This window comes from Haemaphysalis longicornis, unplaced genomic scaffold, assembly GCF_048455015.1.
Source record: "Haemaphysalis longicornis isolate Haplotype H1 unplaced genomic scaffold, Haemaphysalis longicornis Haplotype H1 scaffold_2, whole genome shotgun sequence".
Taxonomy (NCBI): Eukaryota; Metazoa; Arthropoda; class Arachnida; order Ixodida; family Ixodidae; genus Haemaphysalis; species Haemaphysalis longicornis.
Genome location: NW_027526295.1, coordinates 61,159,599 through 61,177,424, shown reverse-complemented (window position 1 = coordinate 61,177,424; position 17,826 = coordinate 61,159,599). Strand labels below are relative to the sequence as shown.

Below are 17,826 nucleotides of genomic sequence, written 5' to 3'. Positions count from 1 at the left end.
CTTACATCGGCGTGTTTGCTTCGAAATCCGCTTTGAACGGTGCGAAAATTCAGTGGCCCCGTTCACAAATACATTAGTATCATGAATTACAGTGGGAACCGGTGAGACACGCGTCCGCACCGCTTGGTCAGTGGCTCCCCCCCTTACTGACGGAGAACGCGAATACAGAGAACCCTAACCATATACAGCTCGCATGTAACAAAAACTTCATGTGTAAGCTTAGCGTGGTACAACCTTTGTGGGACTCAACAAGAACGTTTAAACTATCTCTAATGCTTAGGAACGTACCTTCACCAGGCATCGACCACTTTAAAGTAGCTGTGGTGTTCAGCGGAACTCGGGTATATCGGGCCCATGTGTAGCTAGTGGTGAAAACAGTAACGCACACTTCTAATAAGTTTGTAACAATACCTGCGATTTTAATACATTTTAGGGTGCGTGAAATTGACCACTGAATTAGAATACCGCAGGTAATCTGGCAATCTAAAATTTTACTTCAGACTTATACAGTGTCACTTGGTCACCTGTCAGAACTTAACACGCCCAGAAGCAAGTTGTGGTTATACTGAAACTTGAAATAACAGTCATAACTTAAGAGCGAGTGTGATATCCATGAATATCAATAACATCGAACATACGTTTCTGATGCGTTCATTGGATAAGTTCAGAGAACACTCGTCGAAAAGCATAGTCCTTGACATTGCAAACAATTGCCTCGCTCACATTTACTGCCATTCCTGTAAAAAGGGGCCCCTGTTGTAGTTCTCTCCCAAGATTTCATTTCAAACATGAAAACCGTTAGTGGGACTTCAAAGTTGCTGTGAAGCTGACTGGGTGTTCACCGTGCTCGCAAATACGTTTTTGATCTAAATAAGGGGGATTTCCCTATTTATCGAAATGATTTTGAAAGAAAAATTAGGGCAGCGCCAATTAACTAGATAGATTAGAAGCGTTCATGCTGATAAGCCTTGACATACCGTCTGCGCACTACTTGCACGGCAGATCCCCTTTCGCTGAACATTATGCACAGTTAGTTGCGCTGTTTCAATTTCTGAAAGTTTTCGTTGTTTCAAAGCTCAGGACACTTTATGTATGAAAACGTTTACATAGCAACAAACGATGTCATCTGAAGGGACGAGTGCTTACAAAACCAGGATGGTAACAAGAACGAAAAAAACCAAGCAACGAGTTAGAAAAAGACACACCAATGTTTACAGTTCTTTTCCAAGTGTACATATGTTTAAACACAGTATAAAAAATTGTGTGCTCAATGCATATAGAATTAAGTGCTGAATTGCCCATGCAATTCGTCAACGTCCAATGGCGCTGCAGAGGTAACACGTCATTGTATCTTCAAATGCTTCCGCAGGGCGACCCTAGCGTTCCTGAATGGCCCCGAAGAACTTCTAGAGGCCCTGCTGCTCACTGTGGACTTAGCTGACTCTCTAGGGTGCTGTTGAAAGCATCCGAAGAGCGGACTCGTGTACGGCCGCCATCGTTGGTTGCACTTGGCTTTTGAGTGCTGTTGAAGGCCACCGAGAAACGACGTAGCGCTGCACTGTTTGCTTCGGCTAAGGTTAGATTTTGAATCTTGTTGAAGGTGGCTGGAGCAAAAGTTGACTCCACACTGCCCTGGCGGATTTCCTTGATTGGACGGGTTGTCATCGCGCTTGTCGTTGTCGTCGTCGATGTCGATGGCCTTGTTACCTCAGATGAGTTCCAATTCGGCATTGAGGAGGCGTTCCACGGGATGCGGGCGTCAGTAACGTTGAGCCTTGCACGCAGACCGTAGGGAGTAAGCACGTGGGTCAGGTACTCGAACAATAACCCTTGCAGCCAGACGCCGGTCTGCACCGATACGAACGTGGTGCTCACGCACTGCCCGGACTGCATTGTAGAGCAACATGCCAGAAACAGTTAGTAATTTGCGCTTCCAAAATGGTCACGGCAAATAAGAAACGACAAATCGATGTTGGCGTTGGTTTCTGGAAGCTTGTCAAACCGTGCGGTCACATAACAACGCTCTTCGCAAGTTTGCGGTATTGAAATTGGTTAACATCAGCCTATACTATATCTCTTACTATAAACCGCAGCAGAAGGATCTTACATTACGGCTGCCAATCGCGTTTATAAGCATAACGAACTATCCTAGCGTGCGATCTCTCTTGGCGCATGTCGTAGCTCCAGAAAGAGTATTAGCTGTCCCGAGTTATCCCAGTGCGCAGATCAGTTGTCGATAAAAGTTCGTTAAAAACACCCGTGTGTCGTGATTAGGTGCGCGTTAGCAATCCCCGGGTCGTGAAGGGTAATGCGGGTTCTCTTACTACGACTCGTCTCTTGTGTAGCCCCGCCACGTTAAAACTCCGCAATTTTACTTTTTGTTGATAAAAATTTGTTACATGCATGTTCTGTTTGCTCAAAATACAGGTGGACGTTCCTACACGATTGCTACGAAAGGTGCATTCAAGTCAGAGGAAAGTTTATACCAGGCGCTTTATAATCGCTTGGTAGTATGCGTTTGTCGTGCAGCATGTGGCGGGGTTAAGCGCTCCGTGCCAGTTCCGCTCACGCTGTAAAAACACTTCAACGCAGCAAAGAATTGTAGAACTGGAAGGAAGCTACAACTTAGGAAATATTTTCGGTGTGACATTGAAGTGCCAACCAGCAAGGGATTCATCTTGTTTCCTCTGGCAAGTCAAGTCAAGACACAAAACATGAAGGAAAAACTCCGGGAAACATCCTAATATTGCCGGTTGGGGATTCATTCCTTATCTGCGAGGCAGAAGTGGATTTCGTTTTGGTTATGTTTGCTTCGTCAATGCCCTGTTTGGAGCCGTCCTTACATATTCGCCTCATCGTTCCAAGACGCAAATCTGAAATTTTGTTGCCAAGGTCGAACGCAAAAACGAAAGCATCGTCGCTTTCAGGTGGGTTCCCCGCTCTTGTACAAACGAAGAAGCATAGGTATGAGGTGCGGCGTTGTAGGCTGCCAATGAATTGTTTAGACCATCTGGAAATCGTGACGTAAGCCGTAATGTTCCCCATGTTGGTTTTCGCACCCAGCATTCGTCATTACTGCAGCATCCGCAATCCTCCATGGGCGCATAACCCTGCAAATACCCATGGCATGCATTAATTAGAAAATGCATTGCGGAGGCGAAGAAAGAGAAAATCATCCGCTTGACAATTAAAGAGAAATCGGACGAACCCAAATATGAACGTATACCCACAGTGGTGGCTCAGACTCTGTGAGGTTGTGCTGCTGATCGCAAGGATGCGCGTTCGATGCCCGGCCCCGGTGGCCGCATTTATGACGTAGTCGGAAAGCGAAAACGCCCGTGTGTTCGAGATGTTAGCGCAAGTTAAAGATCCCTATGTGGTCAGATTTTTAGATGCGACTGCATCTCATTCACTCCCCTTGTCCCTGCATCTGGCGTCGTCGGCGTCCGCCCCTCCCCCATTCTTCTCGCCGCGCGAGCTGCGGTCTGCGTCGCTCACCCCCTCTCCTCTCCGATGCCCCTCTCTCGCGAGGGGCGTTGGATTGGATTGGAATGGATTGGCTTGGCTTGGATTGGATTGGATTTGGATTGGATTGGATTAAAGTGGATTGTGTTGGATTGTGCTGCGTCATAGTTGCGGCAGACGCACTGGCGCCGGCGCATGTGCAGTACTCTCTCTCGCCGCAGTCTGCTCTCCTTCGGGCGCGCTGCACATATAACCGGTGTGCCGCTCTCCGGCGGCCTTTCGGTCGACGGTTGCTCTCCGCTTGCGCTTGAACCCCCCCTGAGCGTCGCATCACACCAGGGTTCCCGCGAAGGGAGATGGGCGTAATTTTTTTCTGGGGCCCTCCACTACGGCGCGTCTCATCGCCCATATAGCGTCGGTGCGTTAAACCCAACATAAAATCAATCAAAGAAATATGCAGGTGTTGGTTCGTATTGGTATATAAGAACGTGATGCCCTGTCAGCCTTTAAAAACAAAAGTCGCCATCTTTGATATTTTAATTCAGCAAACATAGGTGGGCTGCCTGCCACACGATTTGATGTCACCACTGCCATTCGTCTAAACCCGCGAGGGACTGGATCAGGACTTCTCAGCTACTTAACCCACGGGAACCCTAATGACAAGGCACAGCCCGTCAGGTGCCCCCCCAAAAAAGAATGATCCCGCTCCTTGCCTAGGATCGCTTCATGGCGCATTCACACTTGTGACTGGAGCAATAGAAGCGGTTGCCTTAGTACCCTGCGGTCTCTTTCGTCGTTTATTCTTAGCCAATTTTTGCGGCCGCGGCAGAAATCGCGTCGCTTTCGTCGCACGTGTGAACGGGCCTTTAGTGTAGAAATGAATTCAAAGCCCGTCACCAACAATGTCGCCATAGACGTCGCCCAAAAGGCTTTTTTTTTGCACTACGACGGTTTTGAATCGGCGAGAGCTGAGAAAAAAAAAACCTCCGTCGTTAAGCATACGCCCTGGCAAAGGAAAATACGGATGAGTGCAATGTGGTCGAATGATTGTTTTTAAACCGAAGCTTTTTATGCATCCCTTGCACCGTAGATCGTAACACAAAAACGCAGTGCAGGAAAGTCAACTTTACACAATGGGTTTCTGCACAGAGTACATGGCCATGACGATAGTGATGAAACGTGAAGTCCTTCAAGTGAAAAACCCTTCCCGTGGTCACAATCGAACATGATGGCCCCACGTTATGAAGCCGACGTCGATCCAACTGGGCTATTCGAATGTGGTCGAAGAATGGTGGGTCTTGAACTTTGACTGAAGTTGCACCGGGGAAAGCTTCGCGTTTTACCAGTCTCTATTTTTAGAAAGGAGCTTTGATTTATTTAACAGCGGAACTGTTGTAGCTACGGTAATGTGTGGGGCATGACGGGTTAAATATACCAAGAAAATTTGGAGCGCTCGTGAGCGCCTGCCTCGCAGCTACCACCAAGCGTCCCCGGATTGCGAAGTGGCTTTAGAAAAAAAAACAAAACTGGCGAAGACCCTGAAGAGCCGCAGGCGTTGCCGAGCGGCCAATAACGCCACAGCTGGAGCAACACCTGTTCCACGGAACCTCGATGCGACTAGAGAAACACCTCGCTTTCCTCGTGCACGTACGTACGCGCCGCCGCTGCGACCCAGGTGTCGTCAGACGCTCCCGCGCATCTAATCGTTGGCATAAGCAACACGATGATATCATTGCATACCACGATGACTACTACTAGCACAGTGAAAAGCAAGGACGGAGCATGTCAATAAAGAATTTCAAACTCGTACAAATGCGTGCCGATGTGTCATCCAGTGTTCACGTGGAAAAAAATACTCCAGCTCGCTATGGTTCAACCCTTGCGCGACTTAGTGCAAGCTTCACCACTGTTTTTTGTGATGTACGATCGTCTGGATGTACACAGGCAGGCGGGAAGCGACGGGAATCGTTAGTTTTGGGGCCGCGTTGATAAGGAATAATTATCATTACGAATCCCGTGATGCGCGTACGCACGTCGGCACCTCCACCACGATGCATCTCCTTTTCGCAAGGACATAATGGTCCATCATAAAGATTGAAAGTGAGGCTCATAGTCCCCGTCACGGCAATGGGAGGTGTTTTTCCAGTAAATAAGGTACGTATTTCAGAAAGGTATTGAGGCAGTTAACTGGGTGCCGGACGGTGAACACAGTCGCATAAATAGTCGAATTTTTAAGATTCCACTCCCATTGTATCTATCTCCCATTGTATGGATGACGAAAGCGTGCGTGAGCACACCCTCTATCGAGTTGTACGACAGGGAGATAAGATACCTAGGATCATGATCAACGCATTACACCTGGCTGCTTTCATTTCCACAATCAACTTCCATTTTTTGTGTGTGTTATGAAATTCCTTCTCTCCTCCTTGTTTTTGATTCTAGTATATATTCATTGTTCTTTTAAATAAACCTCAGTTGGCAGTTCAGCGCAGTGTTTGTCTTTACTCCCTGTCGTATCGTTTTTTGGCGCTGTTTTTTTCTAAGTGGCATCATGCACTAACTAGCCCGTCTCAGTTCACTTGTGCAGTCCTCACCAGCTTGGGAGACAGGGCGTGCCGAAACGGGAGCTTGTCCGCTGTCAACTCGGCGTCGAGGAACCGAGCGCATCCCTGGTCGTCTCGGCTGTCCAGAACTTTCACTCCAGCCATGCGCAAACACCTGCCAGGAGGGGACAGTAAGAGGGATGTGGGTTTTTAGCGATGCACACCGGGTTTTGAAACGTAGAAAAGTATATGATTTTAAGATTTTGCACAGTTTTTATTGTCCTAGTTATGGCTGTAAGCTGGTCTATGCGCACCGACCAAAAGACTAGGCGAAAGCAAAAGGCAATGGTGAGGGCCCATACGCCTTGAAAAACGGATTGATCTCATAGTTTTTCCCGAGGTCACCTTTCTGGACTTCCAGTAGCGGTGCAGCAAAACCGTCGTTCGGCGCCCCTGCGGTGACACGCAGGAGATGATGGTGTATTAACCAGGCGAGACCGGCAAAATCACGGGCTTGGCGTTGGTTAGATGCCTGTTATGTGTAGTGAGTGAGTGAGTGAGTGAATAAACATTTAGACGAGCTTCAGGTCGTGGCCTCCGCGATTTGCTGCCGGCGGCGCGCCGTTGCTCCGGCCGTCCCATTCGGCGCGGAAGCAAGGGGAGCGGTGTAATTTTACTAACTCAGACACACGCCGCGAGGCGGCGCCATTAGCCTAAGGTTGAAGCGAGGCTCGTCTGGCCGACGCTGCCTGCGCTTTGAGTTGTAAATCAGCCTTCGTTGTCGCGTCTTCGGGATAGAAAACTCGAATATATGGTCTATGTGTTTTGACTCGATCCTACAAGTACAAAGTTATTTAACGTACGTTTGTTAACACCCACGATTGCCTTTGCACGCAGCTTTAGTGGTCGTTTGCTTGAAAAGCGAATGCCGAGAAGGGTTCTGTCATCTCGGGCAGAGTGAATGCCAGCGTGCTGAATTCTTTTTTCGCTGTTACATCATTTTCACGCGACATCGCTGCTCGAAAATATGCATTCTTGCCTTTTATGTTGTTTCGAACGCTCTGGGTATCCGTTGTGTGTGTGTGTGTGTGTGTGTGTGTGTGTGTGTGAGAGAGAGAGAGAGAGAGAGTGAGTGAAATACTTTATTAAGGACGAGAGGCCATGTATGTGTGCGTGCGAGCGCGCGTACGCGAGTGTGTGCGTGTGCGTGTGCGCGTGTGCGTGTGCGTGTGCGCGTGTGCGTGTGCGTGCGTGCGTGCGTGCGTGCGTGCGTGCGTGCGCGTGCGTGCGTGCGTGCTTGCGTGTGCGCGTGCGTGTGCGTGTGCGTGTGTGTGTGTGTGTGTGTGTGTGTGTGTGTGTGTGTGTGTGTGTGTGTGTGTGTGTGTGTGTGTGTGTGTGTGTGTGTGTGTGTGTGTGTGTGTGTGTGTGTGTGTGTGTGTGTGTGTGTGTGTGTGTGTGTGTGTGTGTGTGTGTGTGTGTGTGTGTGTGTGTGTGTGTGTGTGTGTGTGTGTGTGTGTGTGTGTGTGTGTGTGTGTGTGTGTGTGTGTGTGTGTGTGTGTGTGTGTGTGTGTGTGTGTGTGTGTGTGTGTGTGTGTGTGTGTGTGTGTGTGTGTGTGTGTGTGTGTGTGTGTGTGTGTGTGTGTGTGTGTGTGTGTGTGTGTGTGTGTGTGTGTGTGTGTGTGTGTGTGTGTGTGTGTGTGTGTGTGTGTGTGTGTGTGTGTGTGTGTGTGTGTGTGTGTGTGTGTGTGTGTGTGTGTGTGTGTGTGTGTGTGTGTGTGTGTGTGTGTGTGTGTGTGTGTGTGTGTGTGTGTGTGTGTGTGTGTGTGTGTGTGTGTGTGTGTGTGTGTGTGTGTGTGTGTGTGTGTGTGTGTGTGTGTGTGTGTGTGTGTGTGTGTGTGTGTGTGTGTGTGTGTGTGTGTGTGTGTGTGTGTGTGTGTGTGTGTGTGTGTGTGTGTGTGTGTGTGTGTGTGTGTGTGTGTGTGTGTGTGTGTGTGTGTGTGTGTGTGTGTGTGTGTGTGTGTGTGTGTGTGTGTGTGTGTGTGTGTGTGTGTGTGTGTGTGTGTGTGTGTGTGTGTGTGTGTGTGTGTGTGTGTGTGTGTGTGTGTGTGTGTGTGTGTGTGTGTGTGTGTGTGTGTGTGTGTGTGTGTGTGTGTGTGTGTGTGTGTGTGTGTGTGTGTGTGTGTGTGTGTGTGTGTGTGTGTGTGTGTGTGTGTGTGTGTGTGTGTGTGTGTGTGTGTGTGTGTGTGTGTGTGTGTGTGTGTGTGTGTGTGTGTGTGTGTGTGTGTGTGTGTGTGTGTGTGTGTGTGTGTGTGTGTGTGTGTGTGTGTGTGTGTGTGTGTGTGTGTGTGTGTGTGTGTGTGTGTGTGTGTGTGTGTGTGTGTGTGTGTGTGTGTGTGTGTGTGTGTGTGTGTGTGTGTGTGTGTGTGTGTGTGTGTGTGTGTGTGTGTGTGTGTGTGTGTGTGTGTGTGTGTGTGTGTGTGTGTGTGTGTGTGTGTGTGTGTGTGTGTGTGTGTGTGTGTGTGTGTGTGTGTGTGTGTGTGTGTGTGTGTGTGTGTGTGTGTGTGTGTGTGTGTGTGTGTGTGTGTGTGTGTGTGTGTGTGTGTGTGTGTGTGTGTGTGTGTGTGTGTGTGTGTGTGTGTGTGTGTGTGTGTGCGCGCGCGCGTGCGCGCGTGTGTGCGCGCGCGAGTGCACGCGCGAGTGCACGCGCGCGAAAACAGCGTAATACCGATAAGCTCTCGTGTATTGTTTATAGGCAGGCGACTACGATAGTCAAATAATCCGTTAGGCTTCCACGGGTACGAATCAATCATATTTTTGCGTTTTATTTAATATGCTTAGGGGTTTCAAGTACCTACTGCAATCTCGCTACCAAATTATTTGCCGTGAGTGAAAAAGTCATGATATTCCGCGATGCCTTTCATATCGCTATCGACTTTACATATGTATTTTTTCGAAAGACTGTTTCTGAATTTCTAGATTTGCTAATTTGTTGTCATGACATATTAAGGGCATTATTTTTTTCGGTGAGCCGTTAAGCTGATCACTAATATCTGTATGCACAACATCGGCTGTAAGTAAGTTGTTCGGGATATTAGTGAATAAACACTCAAGTGGAGAACTATACCAATCGTAACTCGGGTAAAGATTTTTATTACATTACTTAGACCACGTCCATTTAGGTAGACTGGAAGTTTCTCTGTACGTTTTTATATGCAAGTATGCATGCCAATAAACGGCACCAGCACGTTTACCCTGCCTATTGCGGAAAAAATACCGACAGGCATTTGGACAGTATACACTTCAGATGCTGAAGTATACGATGTCTCTGTTAATATAGTATCGCGGTAAAAGTTACGCCAAACGTTTCAAGTAGTGTTGCCATGTCATCTACTTTATCTGCCAACGACCGCACGTTTAAAGGAGAAAAAGAAAACGACACAGGGGGCATTTTCGTGTTTACTAATGGTTGGGTTTCGGTCGGTTGAATTCCCATAATTTGGTTCTTGCTTGGAACGCACGGAATATGCGTTCCGTGCGTTCCAAACAACAACGTGGCTATCTGGGCGTGTTGGTGTAACATGATTAGGAGAAGACAGCGCGGTTTACACACGGACACAGGGAAGAGTACACAGTGCTCGTGTGTGTCAAGTAATCTTCCCTGTGTCCGTGTGTAAACCGCGCTGTCTTCTCCTAATCGTTCCAAACAACATGTACAAGATTTTCAGAAATAAAACCGGAAAACGTGTTGTGTTTTGGAACCATGCGTGACTACAAAAAAGAATACTGCTGTGCAATGAATTCACTTATGCATCACCCCGGGCATAGTCTACGTCAAAAATTCAAAGCACCGGTAACTACCCTAATGGCACCAATAACTACTTCTACCTTTCACCTGCATTGGTGTGCGGTAACTTTTTTATTAAACGCCGCACACAGGCTGCGAGGGCCGAGTTTTCGTCCTCTGCACCCACCCGCGCCAGCGAAAACGACCTTAGGCTACGCGCGCCGCGGTGCGGCGCAAAACGGCGAAACGGCCTCTTCGGAATTACGCTCTCTCCGGGCGATTGGAACGGCCGGAGCAACGGCGCGCCGCCGGTAGCCGATCGCGGAGGCCACGTTCAGGTGCTGTTGGTTTGGGCCCTGGCCGGTAGGGGGCCTCCTTTATTCCTAGAAGCCCTGGTCCGCGCTGGCAGCCTTGGCCCTCTCCACCAGGCTACGCTAGACTGTGTGTTCGGTGCTGCGCGTTACCGGATATATACCGGACATATACCGGATGGAGGAATGCCGCGGGAATAATCCCCTTCACGAATGGAGACGGCCCCGCCAAGTTCCGAGGATTGTTGATGTAGCAGACAACGAGGGGTAATTATCGTCGTCTGACCGCGCCATGGCGGCGGCTTGTCCCCGAGACGCCGTGGTCACGCGAGACAGTTAGAACGGCTGCTTTTCGGTAGCCGCCGTCCCTGAACCCCTCCCCTAGGAGGCACGTGTACTCGCCGCCTCGGGCTAGCTCAGCCCGATGCAGGGATTTGACTCGAAGGTTGCGGTACCTCAGTGAATATTCGGCAAATGGCTGAGTGACAGCTGTCTGCAGGAATTAGGGCCTCCGCTTGCGCGTGTACGAAATTTAGAAAGGCGTTCCCGAGAGACAGTAATATTGGAGTGGTTAAAGGCCGAACCCGGCTATTAGAAAGCCTTCTTGTCTGAGCTCTCAGTCATGCACTTCCAGGCGAGACAAGAAGTCTCGACCGCTGAAGCTAGGTTGGGATTTGTGAGCCCCCTAATTGAGAGGTAGACTTCAGGATCGCTTCGGAAGTTTAGGGTACAGCTCTGTACCGGGCAACTAGACCGGTCGTGCGGCGGGAACAGAGTCCCGGCCATCGTTTCTATAGAGCGGTTTCCGTACGCTCCTAGCATAGCAAAGTTAGACGAAGTTTGAAAAGCTCGAGTGACTTGTACGCACTTGGAGCTAGCATCCAACTGCAGTTTGAAGTTTTTTCTTTTTATTTCTCATGTATCCAGTTACTGCATTGCAAATAGTTGTATAAAAGGTATTCATTTCTCTTCATTAATCACAAACACATCGAGTTCGTCACTTCGACCGCCATCTCAGAGAATTTCAACACCATCGCACTGCGAGCCTCTTGCCAAACCATCCGGAGCCCGGGCGATTGTGTTCCTGACCTGCCCGGGACTTCGGGTAAACGAACGTCGTTAATATTTACTCAAGGTATAAAATATTGCACATAAACGAAATAAAAACCCTTGGCATGAATTATACAAACTAAGACGGAAGCTGAGGGTGGCGACGGAAACACATTTCTGCAGGCCAAAATTGATGTGAACACCCGCAGGCGATCGAGTAACGTTGATCCAAAAGCGAGCGAAAGGGAGATATGTTGAACCAGAGTCCTTCAATGCTTGGGTTTCAAGAGCAGTTTCTCTCACATCTTATCCGGGATATAGTTACGGGATCGCAGGGGGGATCTCGTGCAATCTGTCGCTCGCTTCAGATTTGCTGCATTTTTCCAAACTTAACTGACGGGCGTGGAACTGAAATAGTGTAAAAAGATGTTAATTGTAGGGGAGACAAAAAAAACCGAATAAAAGAACGATATTTTCTAATGGTACAGCGAATACTTTCTTGACTTCAATAACGCTTGGTGTTGGGCTAGTTGGTATGTATACATAATGTAACAATAGCGCTGAACTTAACACGACGACGTAAGGATCAAGAAAAAAGGACACACGAAACAGTAGATGCACTACTAACAACTTTGAAAAGCTTCAATAAACAAGACAACATATAAATAGTCTTGCCACCTCGTATCACCACCCAATGCATGTTCGAATCATATCACCTCATACAACCATTCTTTTTCTTTAGATAATCAACCTCTCTTTCCAGCAATGAGACTGACGGAGCACTGACGCACTCGCCTTCGAAGCTAGAAACCATCGACAATGCTTGACATATTTCACTTGTAACCCGGTCCCTTGATTTGTAGAGCATCATCGTGTATGTGAAATCTGGAGTGCATTTGCAATTGTCGCAGTGCTTTGCAAGATTGCCAGAAATATAGCCGTCTGCTGACACAGCGCGCGATGCTCCTTCAACCTTTCGTTCACACAACGTCCTGATTGTCCTATGTATGACTTTTTGCAGGCAAGCGGGATCTTGTAAACTATACCAACAGAGCACTTCACAAACTTCCGCAAGTGCGCAACACCACAACTACTATGTCTACTAGTTCCAATTTTCTTGGTCTCCAGCGCTTTATTAACCCGATTGCACATGCTTCCAAGCTTATCTGGTGCGGAACAAACTACCTGTACGTCATGTCTACCCCTATTTTTTCAAGCGATGGGACAAACCATGAACACATGGTATCACGACCGCACGTCTATCTGTTTTGTCACCCGTTGATTTTTTTCCATAAACAACAGCGGACATAACCGATCTTGCTACAGAACTGATAGCCACTTTTTGTGAGCCTGGCTGTTTGGATGTCAAGGCTTTCTGCCATGGCATGATAACACAATTTTTTGTCGCTTGTGTTAGAAAACCTCTGCCTATGCCTCGCTTTACTAATTTACTATGCTCAGAATCAAAAGGAAGCAGCAGTTTTTCTCCCTTGGTATGGTAACACAAGCATGTGTGCCCCTGTTGGAATCTACCGTTTCGTGTGTCCTTTTTTCTTGATCCTGAGGTCGTCGTGTTAAGTTCAGCCCTATTGTTACATTATGAATATTTTATTGATATTTTCTGCCTGGAGGATGATTTAAGGAAGAAAAAATTGCTTTCACTTTTTTTGTTCAGGCGCTCACTGCTAACATTACTTTCCAAATATATCACGTGCTTGTAAATTTCAGAACATTATGGAGAACATCAGGATAAGCCGCTGTCGCTCCAGCCACAATGTGCGGGTGCTTCTACAGTACAGTCCTGAATTTTAAAAGTACGTACCGATGCGGAGTGCGAACAGCGGCGACGAAACAAGGCCGAAACGCAGAGGGGACCGAGGGAGTTATGCCCCTGTCGGAAAATTTCGGTGCTCATTATCCAAATAGGTAAGCGCGCAAAGGCATCATCTGCCTACGGCAGCACAAGTGATTTTGCATCCGTGGAAAAGGTGGTATCCGCGACAAAACAAGAAAGACAGGCATGGTGAAAAACACGAAGGCGTATGAGCCGCGCCTGGGGAAAGTTAAACAGACTTTCAACTATTTAGCATAGTTTCCGAGAAGCGGCGCTGGCCGACGGACATGAAAGCACGCAGGGAGGCTGCGGAGCGGGAAACGGTAGGAGAGAGCTAACAGGAGAGTGGCTCATCGGCTATTTTTCGCTCACGCGTTAGGTAATGATTATACAGGCGGCGTTGGTCAAGCCAACGCCGCCTGTATTAACATTGCCTGACGCGTGGCGCGCTTTTCAATGGGAAGGGTAGGGACGCTTAGTTCAGGCACTGATCCGCTATGAGGCGCGTGCCGGCGGACATCTCGCCTTACGTCACTGCTCGCGAGTCGCGAACGCTGCACCCACTTCTACGACGTGTGTCTGTTAGCTTGCCTGTTGAGCTTCAAGGGCCGTTTCGCATACATCTTAGCCGCGACAAGGCGTTAGTTCTGTGGCGCACTGGGGGATCTCGTTCAACGTGTCGCTCGCTTCATACTTGCTGCATTTTTCCAAAGATAAAGACAGAGGTGGACTGAAATAGTGTAAGAACATACTGATTGTCGGGTAGACATATAGCTAACAGAAAAACGATATTTTCGGATGGGGCAGCCATTATTTTACTGATATTTTTCTTTCTGGAGTTTTAGAGAAGAAAAAATTGCGCGCACGTTTTTCGTTCAGGCGCTCACTTCTACGATTACTTTCCAATAATATCACGTGCTTGTAAACTTCAGAAAGTTATAGGAAACAAAAGGATAAGCAGCTGGGATCCCGCCACGCTGTCCGGGCGCTTCTACAGTACAGTCCTCAATTTTAGACGTGCGTACCGATGCGGAGTGCGAACAGCGGGGTCAAAACAATACCTAAATGCGGAGGGGATAGAGGTGGGATGCCCCACTCAGAAAATTTCAGGGCCTGTGATCAGAGTAGATAAGCGCGCAAAGATAAGCCGGCATCAGCCTGCGGCAGCGCAAGTGATTTTGCTTCGTGACAAAGGAAGTTTTATCAGTGACAGACCAAGACAGACAGGCATGGTGAAAAACAAGAAGGCGTAGGAGCGCCGCCTCGGGAACGCTAAATAAACTTTCCACTATTTTGCATAGTTTCCGAGAAGCGGCGCTGGCTGGCGGACACGAAAACACGTTGGAAGGCTACGGAGCGGGGAAGGGTAGCAGAGAGCAACAGGAGAGTGGTTGTTTGGCCATTTTTCGCTCACGCGTTAGGCAATGTTTATACAGGCGGCGTTGGTCAAGCTCGACTTCAATCTGTGCAGTAATGATTCAAACATTCACTTTTCTTTGTTATTTTTCTCTTGAGTTCGATCATGTGCCCCAGAAGATCAGTAGGACGACTGTGGACAAACGCCAGGCATTGGGTTCTTTTTGTAATGGATAGGATTGTTGCTTTTGGGTTGCTACTACGCCAAACTAATAATTTTTGTTTTATTGCCAAACATAAAGCCAAACTACGGCACGTTATTTGTATGCTCCGTGATCGCTGAGATGGAAACACTCAAAACGTAGTCTTTCTCGGTAAAAAACAAGCGTTAATCCGCGCGTCATGCGAAACTGTGCCTGCTGCGAATTCACGGGTTATTCACGGCGCCGAAGGTCGGTGAGATTTTTCGCCCTTTTTCACGGCGACAGCAGCCGCCATTTCAAGCTGTTAGGTAACATTACGTCATTTTCTGGCATGCTGAAGTTGCCGTTGTGCGACGTAATCGTTCACGCTAACCGTTTAAGTTACGTCACTCCTCAGCAAATCAGCAAATCACAGAGATTGCGTGATATTCAAGTCGTGCTGTTGTTGAATAGCAAAGACAAGCGTAGGTTGTCATGTCCGCTGCACTTATTCTAGTTTTTTTTTGCCAGCCAAGAATTATGCGCTTTCAGTAAAAAGAAATAAGGCAAATTTTAGGACTGGTTCCCGTAAACGGCATGAAGCGACAAAAGGACGACTGGAGACAAAACAGCTTTGCCAACCGGAAGCATGTGATCAAAACTTGAAGCCGTTCGATTCCCGGCCGCGGCGGCCGCTTTTCTGATGGAGGCGAAAAGCAAAAACGCCTGTGTGTACGAGATTTCGGCGCACGATAAAGATCCCCAGGTGGTCAAAATTAATCCGTAGCCCTCCACTACGGCGCGCCTCATCGCCTGCGTTGCGTCGGCGCGTTAAACCCCACAATCAATCAATCAAATCAAAACTTGAAGCCAATCACCAAAGACTTCCAGCAAAATCACAGTTGCCTGTGAATTTTTGCAGTCGAGAATAGGGCCAACGCTCAGTTTCTTCCGTGTTAGCTCTAAATGGTTAGATATGACACCATGCAGCGATGAAAGCACGGCAGTGTCTTTGCTAGCATCGTAAAACAGTGACCTTTCGTGATAAGGAATGCTGCCAAATGTGCCGCCTTTTATATCTTTTTCTAACCATTCAGCGAAATGTTGCCAACCGAGGATTGTTTTAAAGGGAATCTTTTAACCTGTTACCCAAGGGTCCTGCCGCGACCGCTGGTGTGAACAAAAAACTCCCGCCAACAAAAATAAGATACTGGCACCACCAGGAATCGAACCTGGAACGCCTAGAGAAAAGGAGTGACTGCCCGTTGTCTTACCGATTGAGCTACCAGCCCACGCGGAGAGGGGGGAGACAGACGGAGCACTCACTGAGCGCATCTGTGGGTTTGCCCCCTGCGTCCTCGGTGAACTCCACGCATAGCGTTATGCTTCCTCTCGCGCCGCTGTGAGCTCCGCCCACGTCACGTATGGCGGCGCTGTGTGCGCCTTGCACACGCTCTAGGAATTATAGGAATTGAACGAAGCTGACACCAATGCATGACACCTCACCTCTCCTCATTCTCTGCCGCCGAACCCGTCGCCTCCGTCAGCAGCGTAGAGACGAAGGAAAAGTGAGACAGCCTAACGGTGGAGTTGAGGATTCTTTGATTTAATAAAAAAGCATTTCCACTCAGGTGCTTCACCAATACAACTCATCCGACCACTGTTCATTATTCTTGCATTCTTTTAACCTTTGCAAGGCATAACTCTGATTTCAAAAAGCCGTGGTTAAGTGCATTTCAATTGTCTCTGGTTGCACTCTTTGCTGATTCACGCGTTTGAATTCAAGTGACGATCTGCCGCGGTGGCTCAGTGGCTAAGGTGCTGCGCTGCCGAGCACGAGGTCATGGGCTGGCTTCCCGGCCGCGGCGGCCGCTCTTATAATGGAGGCGAAAATAAAAAAAATGCCCGTGTTTACGAGGGTCGAACAGTACAAGTAAAAAAGCTTGAAGAATATCACAGGCTAGACGTAAATGTCGCGAGGAATTTTCGTTTTCACCCAGGAGTTTTGACGCACATGTGCGTCCCGTGACGCGAAAGAACGTGTTTACGTAATTTGGACTATCGTGCTGGTAAAGCTTTTGGGTATGTGCAAAAAATGTCCCTTTAGCTCTGCATTTGTCAATGCAGTGACGATAATGTTCCTGGAGTCCGTCCTATTATTGGAGAGAATAACTGCTGGTGGTTGTTCAAGCATAAAACATTCTCGCATTCGGTCGCGTGTCCCCAAATGCCCGGAGAAAGCGGATGGCAGTTCATTCACCTGGCCATGGTGTCGCCGCCAGAGCAGTTGGCCTTCACAATGCTCTCCAGGGCAGCCCGATTGAATGCGAACGTTTGGGGGTGTCTGCTTGGACGGGGAATTCGGGCCCCCGCCCACAATGGACCCAGGTACGCGGGCTCCGAGGCGTTCAGGTTGTGCACCAGGTACCTGAAATGGTAAAAGTTGCACGAACGCGGAATCAGTGAGGTACTTTGCGAGCGTGATACATAAAAGAGAACTGGGCGTTATGTGCAATTTGCATAACGGAAGCTCCACAGGATAAGTGTAGTGTTCGGTATTGGAATTTCCTTCGCCTTTGGACTGCGTAAAATAAAGTTTAGATGGGCAACCTACCAGCGTCTGTTTACCCCAAGACTTCCCGTATTGGCGCGGTAGTCGGGTTCTGAGCCCTGATGAATGTGCCCCGACTTCCGCATGAGGTATCGTACGCTTCATGGCAAGGGAATCAGAGAATGCCTTCTTTATCAGAAATTTTCTCCTGGTAAGGGAGAACATTACCCATGACTTTAAATACGATGAAGAGATACTATGCAATGGTCATTTGGTGTGCTAGTGCTAACGCAGCTAAAGTATGGTAAAAGTGGCTGGTTAAGGCTACTTTCAAATTGTCTACCATTTCTGCTTGTCTTCTGCCTTTTATTATTGTGGAATTATTCTATAACAGCGCCCGCAAGGAAGGTCACTGTCTGCGCCCTGTGGCCTCATATTTGGCTTGCGTGTTGTTTCCCAAAGCGGGGCTCAATATATAACGTATTTAAAGGATAGTATGTTGGATAATTGTTTAATAGTATGTTGGATAAGGAGAATTGTCTATATGAAAACAAACCAATGCATATTCTGCGCCAGGAGGCATTGTCGATGCGCCGTATCGAATGTGACAATGCAGTACCGAGTTTGACTGTTTGTGAAAGTTGAATGCAAGGTCGAGAAACCCGCAAATAGGCTTCACGTTCAGTTGAATCCTAGAGCGGCGGCTCCCATTGAAAGACGCAGTGTGATCCGGGGGAGGGGCATGGGCTT

The 17,826-nt window shown here is 48.3% G+C and overlaps 1 protein-coding gene across 1 annotated transcript in view; it reads right to left on the bottom strand.

Annotated features, from left to right (window-relative positions):
* Positions 1–479: 479 nt before the first annotated feature.
* Positions 480–17,826, bottom strand: part of LOC144167131 (glycoprotein-N-acetylgalactosamine 3-beta-galactosyltransferase 1-like) — a 42,248-nt gene continuing 24,901 nt past the window's right edge. Inside the window, exons 4-6 of the mRNA XM_077696503.1 lie at positions 16,786–16,953; positions 6,060–6,183; positions 480–1,887 (exon numbers count right to left, since the gene is read on the bottom strand). Coding sequence (XP_077552629.1) covers positions 1,423–1,887; positions 6,060–6,183; positions 16,786–16,953 — 757 coding nt within the window. The 3' untranslated portion in view covers positions 480–1,422. The remainder of the gene's footprint in view (positions 1,888–6,059; positions 6,184–16,785; positions 16,954–17,826) is intronic.